The sequence below is a fragment of the Notechis scutatus genome, chromosome 2 (assembly GCF_049901735.1).
Source record: "Notechis scutatus isolate UNSWTSFEM ecotype Mainland chromosome 2, rNotScu1.2, whole genome shotgun sequence".
Classification (NCBI taxonomy): domain Eukaryota; kingdom Metazoa; phylum Chordata; class Lepidosauria; order Squamata; family Elapidae; genus Notechis; species Notechis scutatus.
Window position 1 is genome coordinate 7,834,609 of NC_142010.1, and position 13,801 is coordinate 7,848,409.

At 42.6% G+C, this 13,801-nt stretch overlaps 3 protein-coding genes and 1 pseudogene across 6 annotated transcripts in view; 3 read left to right on the forward strand and 1 right to left on the reverse strand.

Moving 5' to 3' along the window:
* The window catches only part of LOC113428503 (uncharacterized), a 31,064-nt gene extending 19,296 nt beyond the window's left edge, over positions 1 to 11,768 (forward strand). Inside the window, exons 1-2 of one of the 3 annotated variants that reach the window (XM_087953217.1) lie at positions 3,808 to 4,291; positions 7,406 to 11,768. In XM_087953217.1, coding sequence (XP_087809343.1) covers positions 7,842 to 9,206 — 1,365 coding nt within the window. In that variant the 5' untranslated portion in view covers positions 3,808 to 4,291; positions 7,406 to 7,841 and the 3' untranslated portion in view covers positions 9,207 to 11,768. Of the gene's footprint in view, positions 1 to 3,807; positions 4,292 to 7,405 lie in introns of those variants that run through there. The other 2 variants (XM_087953218.1, XM_087953219.1) reach the window with 2 other exon arrangements.
* LOC113426492 (uncharacterized) overlaps positions 1 to 13,801 on the reverse strand; it is an 807,865-nt gene that overhangs the window by 413,726 nt on the left and 380,338 nt on the right. The window lies entirely within an intron of this gene.
* LOC113428302 (uncharacterized) overlaps positions 1 to 13,801 on the forward strand; it is a 110,264-nt pseudogene that overhangs the window by 6,224 nt on the left and 90,239 nt on the right. The window lies entirely within an intron of this gene.
* The window catches only part of LOC113431854 (uncharacterized), a 65,841-nt gene that overhangs the window by 6,184 nt on the left and 45,856 nt on the right, over positions 1 to 13,801 (forward strand).

The window sequence follows — 13,801 nt, forward strand, 5'->3', positions numbered from 1 at the left end:
GAATATTGAGTTGAGGAGAAAAGGGATTGTGGTTTTGTGCACAGGACCTCCAGGTTTATTCACAAGTCCCACTGTGATCTCATTTGTTTTTAGGGGCCTCCTTGTTAGCCTTTGACAGCTGAGGCCTAAGACCAGCTCAAGGGACTGATACTTTTGTGGTTCTCCCCCTTGGTGGGGAGTTGTGAGAAAAAAAGTGTACAGTAGATAATCAAGCAAAATTAAATAAAGCCAACCTAAGAGACAGAGGGGATGGTCTACAGGGCGAGGTCAAAAGCCATCTCACTCAGACGAACAGTCCATTTCCTCAGAATCGAATTTTGAAGCTCATATTGAATGGTGTAAAGTATGTGTTGTTTGGAGGATACTGGATCTTGAAAGTTGCAGCCTTGAATTTGGGGCTGGAGTAGCAGGAACAGCTGAATGGCTAGATTTTGTGGGGAAGAAGAAGGCCCAATTTGGTGGTCACTAGCCTAGAGCCTGAGAGACCCTCATTTCCGGTCCTGCTCTAGGCACAAAGCCATCACAGAGACCTTGGCCTGGCCTGTCCTCTTAGGCCTTGGAAAGGGGAAATCTGCTTTCAAAAAATCTTAGAAGGAAACTGCATGGAGTGGGAGTGCAGGATAACTCCCCAAAACCTTTGCAACTGAGCAAAGTTTGAAGAATGAAGCTTGACTTACTTAGCTTCTAAGATTAGGGAGATGCTGTGCCATAAACGTTTAAGAACGTCTTGTTTGTGTAAACTAAATGATTTCCAGCTTCATCCTATCAAAAGAAATAATGCAACATGGAAGAACAGCTGGAAACATCTACCTCCAAAGTTCATCTAGATAGGTGATATTCTTTCTAACTGCATCCTTGCAGAGCCTAAATCTCACTAGAGGGAAGAATTGCTCTGAGCAGCCTTCCCAATCTCCACAAGAGTTAGATTTATTGTTTCCAAGCAGTTTGGGCAAAAGACTTGGAGGGCACCTGTTTGCAGAAAGCTGATGTATAGATTCTTAGGGGTGACTCAGTGGAGATCAAAACCTCTACCTCCCAAAACTTTATGACTGATTTCCTATGTTTGCCAAGGATTTAGGATCCAGGAGGTTCAAAGGGAGCCAGCTTCATTTGTGCTGCCCAGAGATGCTTCCAAGCACACCCATGCTAAATGCCTTGTGCTTCTGTAACTTTGCATACACAGAAGTCTCCATTGGGTCAAAGCAAAGAAGTCACAGACCCAGCAGAGCTAGAAAAGGGGGGCTTGGGAAGAGGAGATGACTGACTGTATACGGTGAGAGAAATGTTTCTAAAAGGCATTTCAAAGGGTTGGAAAAGTTGGTAATACAAATGTGCATGCAAAAACGTACCAGTCTTTGTTTGATACACATTCCTTTTTTTAATTAGAAATTTTTAATCTAATAAAATATATAAATCAAACAAAAACAAAGAATGGATACAAAGAAGCAGGAAAGGAATTGAAAAAAAGAAACATAATATAATTGTACCTTCCGCCCTTTTCTCTGTTGAGAAATTGCCATCACACATTCTTACCATATATGGGAATTACCTCTGTACTCTTAGCCCAGCACTATATCCACCCTATCCTATGCCCTCCCTATGCTCAGACGGAAAAAAATGGCCTTGGGAGATATGCAAACTCCATTACTAAGGAGGTGAGGTGGAAACATCTCCCAAGTCTGCAGCACACAGATCCTATTTGGAAGAGGCTCAGACCGACACCACCCTAATTCTCAGGAATATAAGAAGGGGGGAGAAGGTACCAAGGAGATACTTTACAAGTGTTTTCACCCAAAAAGAACACATGACAAAACTTATCAAAAACAGAATCATAACTGCCAGATTAGGAATGCAAATTAATCCATGGAAAAATAAGGTAAGAGAATACATGTCAGCTCTAGACCAATTCAAATCACTGGGTCTGGATGGACTGCATCCCAGAGTTCTGAAGGAACCAGCAAAGGTGATTTCAGAACCATTGTAACATATGTTTCAAAGTCCTTGGAGCACAGGGGAAGTAGAGTTAGTCCTCAACTTAAAATAGTTAATTTGTGGTCGAAGTTACAACGACGCTGAAAATAATGGTTTATGATTGTTTATCACATTTATGACGGTTGTAGCATCCCCATGGTCATGTGATTTACATTGATGCTTGACAACTGACATTTATGATGGTTGCAGTGTCCCAGGGTCATATGATCCCCTTTTATGACCAGCTAACAAACAAAGTCAATGGGGAAAGCAGATTTACTTAACAACAGTGCTACTAATTTATCAACTGCAATGATTCACTTAACATATGTGGGAAGAAAAGTTATAAAATTGGGAAAACTCAACAAATTGCTCACTTAACAACGTAAATTTTGGACTCAATTGTGGGTGTAAGTTCAGGACTATTTTTAACTAAGGACTGGAAAGGAGCTGATGGGGTTCCCATCTTCAAAGCGGGTAAAAAACATACAGGAATTAAACAGACAAATCAGCCTGACATTAATATCTGGTAATATCTTGGAAAACATAGGCAACAAATCTGTGAACACCTAGAATGAAAAAAAAAAGTTATAACCAGTAGCCAACCTATCATGCCAAACAAACCTTATTTTATTCTTTGACAAAGTGACTCGAGTGGACCAGAGAAATGCTGTGCACATAGTAAGATTTCAGTCAAGCATTTGATAAAGTAGATCACAACCTACTTCTTGGCAAGCTAGAAAAATGTGAACTTGAACAATGGCCCCTATCTGATCTTCAACACAGATTAAAAAAAAGTTTTACACTTAGACCAGAAATACCCATTGTATAGGTGCAAACTAGATGAAACCTGGTTTAATGCCGTATCTTGGAGTCCTCGTGGACAAACACTTAAATGTGAGCCAACAGTGAGTGGCAGCAGCCAAAATAACTATACAATCCTAAACTGCATTAATAGATAGATAGAATTAAGATCACATGAAGTTATGGTACTTCTTTACAAAGCCTTACCTGGAATACTGAATCCAATAGTATTGCTTTACAAACACTTGGAATACTGCATCCAATTCTAGCCACTACAATATAAAAAGATATTGAGACTCTGGAAAACATGCAGAGAAGGGCAACACAGATGATTAGGGGACCGGAAGCTAAAACACAAAGAACGGTTACAGGAATTGGGTATGTCTAGTCCAGGGGTGTCAAACTCAATTTCAGGGCTGTGTTTAACCCTGGGGGGGGGGGGGCATGGCCAGGCTGTGGCCAACTCGACGTCGTTCATGTGGGGGCGCCTGTGGTGGCCCAAGCACTCTGCCAGAGAAAATGGGCTCCCAAGCTCCGATTTTGGCTGCGATAGTCTCCTGCAACCCTCTGCCAGGGAAAACTGAGCGAGGGAGGGCTGCATGTGGCCCTCCCGAGTTCTGTTTTCACTGGTAGAGGCACCGTGGGCCAGTCATTCGTTGTTTCCAGAGCAGACCCGTGGGCCAGATCTAAGCATCCCACAGGCCCCATCCAGGCCCCGGCCCTTGAGTTTGACACCCCTTGTCTAGTCTTATGGAAAGTACAAGGGGAGGCATGGCAGCAGTATCCCAGTATTTGAGTGGCTGCCACATAGAGGAAGTGGTCAAGTTATTTTCCAAAGTACCAGAAGGCAACACAAGGAACAATGGATCGAAACTAACGAAGGACAGAAGCAACCTGGAATTAAGGCAAAGCTTCCTGACAATAAGTGCCTTCAGAGGTTGTGGGTGCATCATCACTGGAGGCTTTTAAAAAGAGACTGGATAGTTATTGTCTGAAATGGTATAGAATCTCCTGCTTGAGCAGGATGGAACAGAAGACCCCCATGGTCCCTTCCAGCTCTATCCTGATTGATTGATTATTGAAAGCTGCAGCCTTGAATTGCATGTTGGAGCAGCAGCAACAGGTCAATGGGTTTATTTTGTGGGGAGGAAGAAGAGCCACTTTGGTTTAGTGGTGAAGGCAGCAGGTTAGAGACAGAGAAACGCTCAGTTCCAGTCCCACCTGAAGGGCAAAACCAGCTGTTCAACTTTGGCCAGTCCTCTCAGGCCTAGGAAGCAGGAAAAAAAAGGGGGGGCACTTTCAAAAACCGTTGCCAAGGAAACTGTAAGGCCAGGCATCAAGACTGACCCAAAGGCACCAAAAATGGGTTTTTAAACCATAGAGTATTGCAATGCTAGAAATATTCGGAGGAAAGGAGAAGCGCAGAGGAACTTCCTCTTCCGGAGGACTCATGGGAGGAAGACGGTGGGCAGAGCGGCTTCTGTGCTCTTCCAGAGATCGAAGGAGCAGCTGGCGGGTGAGTTGGGGGCAGCAGGTGGGAGGAGAGTCCGGGAGCGAGTCGGGCTGTTCGGTTCCCTCCACGGCCTGGAAGCAGAGAAGCAACTGGGCTGAAGCGTGTCAGCTGCAGGTTCCTTCCCTCCCCAGATCGGAGCTCGCTGGGGCTGCACGCTGTGAAATTAGTGGCTGCAATTTTCTGCTAGGGGAAAGATCTCAAAAGCCTCTTTCAAGTGACCGTGGATCCTTTGGGAATGGCTCCCCTCCAGAGGTTGTGGGGGCTCCGTCACTGGAGGGTCTTCGGAGGAGATTGGACAGCCGTCTGTTCGGAATGGAATAGGGTCTCCTGCCTGAACAGGGGATGGACTAGAAGACCTCCAAGGTCCCCCCAACTCAATTATTCTATAGTGGACCTGATGTTTTCCGGGGAACAAGATCGGACTGAGGTGCCTCTTGTGGGTCTTTCCTGGGTTGTTTTCCTTGCATTTCTAGTTTACAAGCACCGTGTTTTCCTCTTGGTTCCCCCATCTGTGTATTCACCAGGTTCAACTCTGCTTAACCCACCACTTTTTAAAAATTGAATGTTTTGCACTTTTTGATTTTTTTTATAAAATTTATTGGTCACCTACCTTACCATGACATTCCTGTGGGTGGCTTAGAGGCACAAAAATACATACACATTAAAACACTTTAAAGTAAGAAATGTAACTTGGCTCTGTCATGTGACTTTATGGTTCATGATGGGGCCGCTTTGTGACGCATATGCTAGTCCCAATTGCAGTCAGTACGTGAGGACTACTTCAATTGGGATGTCACCAAAGGGGTTGTGGAAAGTATTTTCTGCCCTTACTTGGAGTTCATGGCTTCCATGGCAAAACTGGTGCTTCAAATCTTTCTTTAGGCATCATTTCATCAGTTAAAGCCCCCACATCTAAAGTTAGTTTCATGCAGACTGACAGGTGTGGCTCAGTAAAACAAAAGACAGAGTCCAAGCGTGTTGATAAGCCAATGCATGTATCCATCTGAATAAAGAGGGGTCCCTCCTAAGAAGGAAAGAACCCTGAGTGTAGTGCAAAGCAGATATTTATACATTTCTTTGATTTTGCTTCATTACATAAGTAGGAGCTGGCACACAACAGATAAGGTACAGAAATATAGAAAGTATAAAAATAGCCAAAAATGTCTTCTGTGGTTTTGGCCACATGCCTAACCCAGAGGATAGTTGTTTCCTGTGAAAGTTTCCATGGCCTCAGAGGCCTGTTGAGTCGTGAACATCAGCCTTGCCATTTCAACAGATGAGCAATCATCAAATTCATCAGATTCCTGATTAACATTAGTGGAGAAGGTTTGACTGTAATGATTTTGACATATTTTTCAGCCTTTAAAGACATGGATTTTCTCCATATTGTAGATGTGTGTATTTTTAAATCTCTCTGAATATATGAATACAATAAGAATAAGAATAATAGAACAGAACAGAACAGAGTTGGGAACTTGGAGGTCTTCTAGTCCTATCCCATGACTAGGCAGGAAACCGTACACCACTTCAGACAAATGGTTATTCAACATCTTTTTAAAAACTTCCAGTGTTAGGGTATTCACAATTTCTATATCTCCAAACATATTATCTCTCCCCAGGACTTCCAGATATACAGTCATGTCAAAAAGAAAGTACACTCTCCTTGAGTTCTATGATTTTATATTTCTGGGTGTAGTAAAAATCATTTGGTCCTTAGAAGTTCTTAAAAGTAGGTAACTACAACCACAGATGAACAACAATACATGACATATTACATTAGATCATTTATTTTATAAAAAGAAAGCCAAGGCGGAGAAGTCGTGTGTGAAAAATGTAAGATTCAATAATTTGTAGAACCACCTTTAGCAGCAACAACTAGAAGTAATTCTTTTCTATGTGACTTTATGAGTCTCTTGCAGCATTGTGGAGGAATTTTGGCTCGCTCTTTTTTACAACATTGCTTGAGTTCATTGATGTTTCTGGGTGTTTTTTTATGCACAACTGTCTTGAGGTCCCATCAATTGGGTTGAGGTCTGGACTTTGCCTGCCATTGCAACCCTTGATCCTTTTCTTTTTCAGCCATTCTGTTGTAGATTTCCTGATGTGTTTTGCGACCATTGTCCTGTTGTATAATCCCATGTCAGCCAAGCTTTAGCTATTGGACAGATGGCCTCACTTTTGACTCTAGAATACTTTGGTATATAGAGGGGTTCATGGTCAACTCGAAGACTGCAAGGTGTCCAGGTCCTGGGTTTTCTTGGATGTCCACTCCTGGGAAGATTAGCAACTGTCTGGAATGTTTCCCACTTGTGAATAATGTTCCTCACTGTAGAATGAAGGAGTTTAATTTTTTTGGAAATGGCCTTTTAAACGTTTCCAAATTGATGGGCAGCAACAATTTCTTCTCGAAGATCATTGCTGATATCTTTACTCTTTGGCATTGTGTTAACACACAGCTCAATGCTGGAGACCAGAAAACTCCTCCAAGTTCAGCTTTTGTAGATGTAGTCATGCTTCCTGATGATCAATTGATCAAGGGCATTTTGTTAGCAGTACTTGGCTGCTACTTCGCCTCTTTATACTATGGAAGCAGTGAGAAATTTCCTAATGGTGAGAACAATGAACCAGCAAAACGGCTTTCCTTCAGAAGTTGTGGTGCTCCATCACTGGAGGCTTTTCAGAAGAGATGAGAGAGCCACTTGTGTAAAATGGTGTAGAATCTCCTGCTTGACCAGAGACTGGATTAGAAGACCTGCAAGTTCCCTTCCAATCCTGTTATTCTCTTCTGTTACGGTGATATTTATGATACCCTGATAAGTAAAACCGTAGAAATCAAAGAGGGTATTCTTTCTTTTTCACTTGACTGTCTTTGAAAAGAACCTTTTGCACCGCTAGGAATTTGTGACTGACTCAGTCAACAAATGAATTTCATCATTCAATGGATATTTGAACTTGGGTCTGGGAATTCTTCCATGTCTTAAATGATTCATGATTAATGTAAGAGCTTATTGGAGCATGTTTGATTTGTCATTGTAACATAAACCTTTATCTTTTTTTCTCATTTTCTGAAACCATTTTACGCACAATTAAAGATATCCTTTTATTTGAATCCTACAGAGAAAGAGGATGGCAAGAAGAGCACTCTCGACAACTGAGGATAACAAGCAACCTTGAATAGCAAAGCAAGTCTGTCCAGAAATCAAAATATTTTCCATTTCCTTCACCTTCCTCAGCAGGTGAGAGAGAAACGAGAGAAAATCAAGACAACATTTCTACCAGGGACAAGTAGACTGTGAAATTCAAGCAAACATTACATAAAAAGTGAAAGATTATTTTTTCATTCAGCAAAAGAGAGAAATATCTTGAAGTTATTGGGGAGGAAAAGGTCAATTGGAAAGCTACGTAGAGCAGACAGTGTTGCAGGCCTAGGTCTGGGAGGAAGGAAATCACCAGTAAATCAGAGCAGAGGACTCACACAGGAGAGAAGCCCTTTAAATCCTGATAGTGGTAAAAGTTTCAGTCAGAATTCCAACCTTGTGACTCACCAGAGAAAATGTATGAATGTCCGGAGTGTGGGAAATGTTTCAGTCAGAATTCCAACCTGGTGATACACCAAAGGACTCACACAGGAGAGAAACCATTTGAATGTCCTGAGTGTGGGAAAAGTTTCAGTCACAGTTCCAACCTCATTACCCACCAGATGATTCACACAGGAGAGAAACCCTTTAAATGTCCCTATTGTGGGAAAGGTTTCAGTCAGAATTCCTCCCTGGTGACTCATCAGAGGACTCACACAGGAGAGAAACCCTTTAAATGTCCCTATTGTGGGAAAGGTTTCAGTCAGAATTCCTCCCTGGTGACTCATCAGAGGATTCACACAGGAGAGAAACCCTTTGAATGTCCTGATTGTGAGAAATGTTTCAGTGATAATTCCAGCCTGGTTAGGCACCAGAGGACTCACACAGAAGAGATACCCTTTGAATGTTCTGATTGTGGAAACAGTTTCAGTAGCAATTTCAACCATATTAGCCACCAGAGAACTCACACAGGAGAGAAACCTTTTGAATGTTCTAATTGTGGGAAAGGTTTCAGACCAAATTCCAACCTTATTACCCACCAGAGGATTCACACAGGAGAGAAACCCTTTGAATGTCCCTATTGTGGGAGAAGTTTCAGTCAGAATTCCAGCCTGGTTAGTCACCAGAGAACTCACACAGGAGAGAAACCCTTTGAATGTTCTGATTGTGGAAAGAGTTTCAGTAACAATTCCAACCTTGTGAGACACCAGAGAACTCACACAGGAGAGAAACCCTTTGAATGTTCCTATTGTGGGAGAAGTTTCAGTCAGAATTGCAGCTTGGTTGAACACCAGAGGATTCATACAGGAGACAAACCCTTTCAGTGTCCTGACTGTGGGAAAAGTTTCAGTCGTAATTGCAGCCTGGTTAGTCACCAGAGAACTCACACAGGAGAGAAACCCTTTGAATGTTCTGATTGTGGAAAGAGTTTCAGTAACAATTCCAACCTTGTGAGACACCAGAGAACTCACACAGGAGAGAAACCCATTGAATGTCCTGACTGTGGGAAAAGTTTCAGTCACAATTCTAGCCTGATGATACACCAGAGAACTCACACAGGAGAGAAACCCTTTGAATGTCCTGACTGTGGGAAATGTTTCGGTGATAATTCCAGCCTGGTTAGACACCAGAGGATTCACACAAGAGAGAAACCATTTGAATGTCCTGATTGTGGGAAAAGTTTCATTAAAAATTCCCACCTCATTAGTCACCAGAGGATTCACACAGGAGAGAAACCCTTTGAATGTTCTGATTGTGGAAAGAGTTTCAGTAACAATTCTCACCTTGTGAGACACCAGAGGACTCACACAGGAGAGAAACCTTATGAGTGTCCAGACTGAGGGAATGATTTCGGTACTAAGGATAGCCTTCTAAATCATACACACGGGAGAAAACATTTAAGTGTCCAAAGTGTGCATGGTGATGAGTATAGACAAAGCTTGAATTTCATTTCTAATGTCCCATTGTAAGTCCAGCTGAGAAATTTACTATTTAATTTGACTACATAGAATTTGCCTGATTTTTTGTAGGCAAATATGTCATGGTATTAGACAGAAAGGAGGAAAGAAAAAATTTGAACATATTAGTTTGATAAAGGCTATCTAGGACCAGACGTTGCTGAATATTTTTGCAGTAATTGTGCAATTATTTAAAAATCTTTTTGGGAGTGTTCTTTGCATTTTTATCATGGTAGATGATAGAAGTGCCACAGGCATAGTCCCTGCCTTTTTCTCCCTGGGTGCCCCTGAGATTTTCAACCCCAGAATTCTCCAGCCAGCATCTGTTTGGGATAGGAGCACTCAGACTATAGTTGGAGATTGTGGCTCCTCATATAGCATTCCTTCATATAGCGCAATAGCACTTCGACTTATATACTGCTTCACAGTACTTTATCGCCCTCTCTAAGCAGTTTACATAGTCAGCATATTGCCCCCAACAATCTGGGTCCTCAATTTAACGAGCTCATTTTACTGAAAGCCAAGTTGAGCCGGTGGGAATTGAGCTGCCAAACTGCAGGCAGACAGCAGTCAGCAGAAGTAGCCTGCAGTACTGCATTGTAACTATTGCGCCACTATGGCTCTTATAAGGAGAAAAGTGAGAGGAGAAGTAGAGGGTGTTCAAAGTCCGTCTTTTCCTAACAGTGCACCAAGCATGCCTGTTCAGATTGTGTCAAGAATGAGGCACGCAAGTGGAAGAAATCATATGAATAGCAGATATATTGGGGGAGGTTGGGGCAGTGACAAAACCAGTGTAAAATTTCAGATGTAAAGGCTGTTCTTCCCTGCAGGTGGCCTTCATAGAGAAAAGCTGCAGGAATATTGAGTTGAGGAGAAAAGGGATTGTGGTTTTGTGCACAGGATCTCCAGGTTTATTCACCTGTCCCACTGTGATCTCATTTGTTTTTAGGGGCCTCCTTGTTAGCCTTTGACAGCTGAGGCCTAAGACCAGCTCAAGGGACTGATACTTTTGTGGTTCTCCCCCTTGGTGGGGAGTTGTGAGAAAAAAAGTGTACAGTAGATAATCAAGCAAAATTAAATAAAGCCAACCTAAGAGACAGAGGGGATGGTCTACAGGGCGAGGTCAAAAGCCATCTCACTCAGACGAACAGTCCATTTCCTCAGAATCAAAATTTGAAGCTCACATTGAATGGTGTAAAGTATGTGTTGTTTGGAGGATACTGGATCTTGAAAGTTGCAGCCTTGAATTTGGGGCTGGAGTAGCAGGAACAGCTGAATAGCTAGATTTTGTGGGGAAGAAGAAGGCCCAATTTGGTGGTCACTAGCCTAGAGCCTGAGAGACCCTCATTTCCGGTCCTGCTCTAGGCACAAAGCCATCACAGAGACCTTGGCCTGGCCTGTCCTCTTAGGCCTTGGAAAGGGGAAATCTGCTTTCAAAAAATCTTAGAAGGAAACTGCATGGAGTGGGAGTGCAGGATAACTCCCCAAAACCTTTGCAACTGAGCAAAGTTTGAAGAATGAAGCTTGACTTACTTAGCTTCTAAGATTAGGGAGATGCTGTGCCATAAACGTTTAAGAACGTCTTGTTTGTGTAAACTAAATGATTTCCAGCTTCATCCTATCAAAAGAAATAATGAAACATGGAAGAACAGCTGGAAACATCTATCTTCCAAAGTACATCTAGATAGGTGATATTCTTTCTAACTGCATCCTTGCAGAGCCTAAATCTCACTAGAGGGAAGAATTGCTCTGAGCAGCCTTCCCAATCTCCACAAGAGTTAGATTTATTGTTTCCAAGCAGTTTGGGCAAAAGACTTGGAGGGCACCTGTTTGCAGAAAGCTGATGTATAGATTCTTAGGGGTGACTCAGTGGAGATCAAAACCTCTACCTCCCAAAACTTTATGACTGATTTCCTATGTTTGCCAAGGATTTAGGATCCAGGAGGTTCAAAGGGAGCCAGCTTCATTTGTGCTGCCCAGAGATGCTTCCAAGCACACCCATGCTAAATCCCTTGTGCTTCTGTAACTTTGCATACACAGAAGTCTCCATTGGGTCAAAGCAAAGAAGTCAGAGACCCAGCAGAGCTAGAAAAGGGGGGCTTGGGAAGAGGATCTGACTGACTGTATACAGTGAGAGAAATGTTTCTAAAAGGCATTTCAAAGGGTTGGAAAAGTTGGTAATACAAATGTGCATGCAAAAATGTACCAGTCTTTGTTTGATACACATTCCTTTTTTTAATTAGAAATTTTTAATCTAATAAAATATATAAATCAAACAAAAACAAAGAATGGAAACAAAGAAGCAGGAAAGGAATTGAAAAAAAGAAACATAATATAATTGTACCTTCCGCCCTTTTCTCTGTTGAGAAATTGCCATCACACATTCTTACCGTATATGGAAATTACCTCTGCTCAGTTGACCAGAATAAAAACTTCCTTGGAAACGGATCCTGGCCTGAATCCCATTCCTCAGAGAAATCCAGTCCAACATTTCCCTTCCATGTTACTCATATCTGTGCAGAGGAACAGGGAGATTTTCTCCGTGCATAGATAGCAAGCAGTAACCAGATCCTCATGGTTGAGTCCCACCTAAGGGCTCCTTGGGCCAGGTGGGATCCCAGGGAATGAGATGGGACCAACCTGTTTTTCATTCCTTGCTGCCCAGGGATCTCATACCCCACAGCAGATGTACAACAGGAGCACACCCAGACATACACTGTAGTTTGTAAGGACCCACCAAGCTCCTCGGAGGGGAGTCAAAAGTTGCCTCCCTCTTCCTGTGGCTGTACATTCCCTGTAGCAGGTCTGTGACTTCTCTGAGGAAACACTGTTGATGGTGGGAGCTTCCCAGAACAACAAGCAAGAAGGAAGGACATCAAGTATGCTGCAGAAAAAGTTTACTCAAGTCTTTGGAATGGTACCCAATGCCTGGTGATTTAAAGAATTAGTCATTATAGGGTTCTTGAACGCAACACACACAACTGTCATTTCCTTCTTCAGTGTGTTTTCTCACTTGCACCCGTGCGCACACATACACACACCATCTCATGAAGAGCAACCTGACTACTTCCTGGCTGTCAATGGGGGAGAAGAGAGGTAAAAAGTAGCATAAAGGGAATATTGTGGCCAAAACATGCTTCACCTAAACCAACCAAACGCTTGGAAGATTCAACATATACTGTATTAAGCATGCAAACAATCACTGTGCACAATGGATTCCAGCAAAACATTGGGAGCTTTCTGAGCAGCCCTGACCTAAAGCAGAACCGCAGCATATATACTGTTGGACCACTACATTAAAAAGATATAGAACAGGCAGGCATCCTATAGAGTACAGCAAGATGTTGGAATATTTTTGATAATCATTATTTATCCCCGCCTACCAGTTCAGCAGGGCAACTATGCAATCTGTGAGATATGGTCAAGGAATATAAACATTTTGACCCACTGATCCAGAAATGTCTGTCTGATTTTTCCTCCTGTGCCCATGCAGGCCCAATTCAGCTTCTTAATGTTTATTTATAACAAGACTGTAAGAAGTCTATACACAACTATTGGGTTCAGGGGCATCTCAGACAAAGACATCTCAGTAGCCAACAGATCATGCCAAACAAATCTTATTTTATTCTTTGACAAAGTGACTCAATGAGTGGACCAGAGAAATGCTGTGCACATAGTAAGATTTCAGTCAAGCATTTGATAAAGTAGATCACAACCTACTTCTTGGCAAGCTAGAAAAATGTGAACTTGAACAATGGCCCCTATCTGATATTCAACACAGATTTAAAAAAAGTTTTACACTTAGACCAGAAATACCCATTGTATAGGTGCAAACTAGATGAAACCTGGTTTAATGCCAGTAACTCTGCAAGGTATCTTGGAGTCCTCGTGGACAAACACTTAAATGTGAGCCAAAGGTGAGTGGCAGCAGCCAAAATAACTATACAATCCTAGGCTGCATTAATAGATAGAATGAAGATCACATGAAGTTATGGTACCTCTTTACAAAGCCTTACCTGGAATACTGCATCCAATAGTACTGCTTTACAAACACTTGGAATACTGCATCAAATTCTAGCCACTACAATATAAAAAGATATTGAGACTCTGGAAAACATGCAGAGAAGGGCAACACAGATGATTAGGGGAACGGAAGCTAAAACAAAGAACGGTTACAGGAATTGGGTATGTCTAATCCAGGGGTGTCAAACTCAATTTCATTGAGGGCCAGGTCAGGGCTGTGTTTAACCCTGGGGGGTGTGGTGTGGTGTGGGCATGGCCAGGTTAGGTGTGGCCAACTCGACGTCGTTCATGTCGGGGTGTCTGTGGTGGCCCGAGCACTCTGCCAGAGAAAATGGGCTCCCAAGCTCCGATTTTGGCTGCGATGGTCTCCTGCAACCCTCTGCCAGGGAAAACTGAGCGAGGAAGGGCTGCATGTGGCCCTCCTGAGTTCTGTTTTCACTGGTAGAGGCACCGTG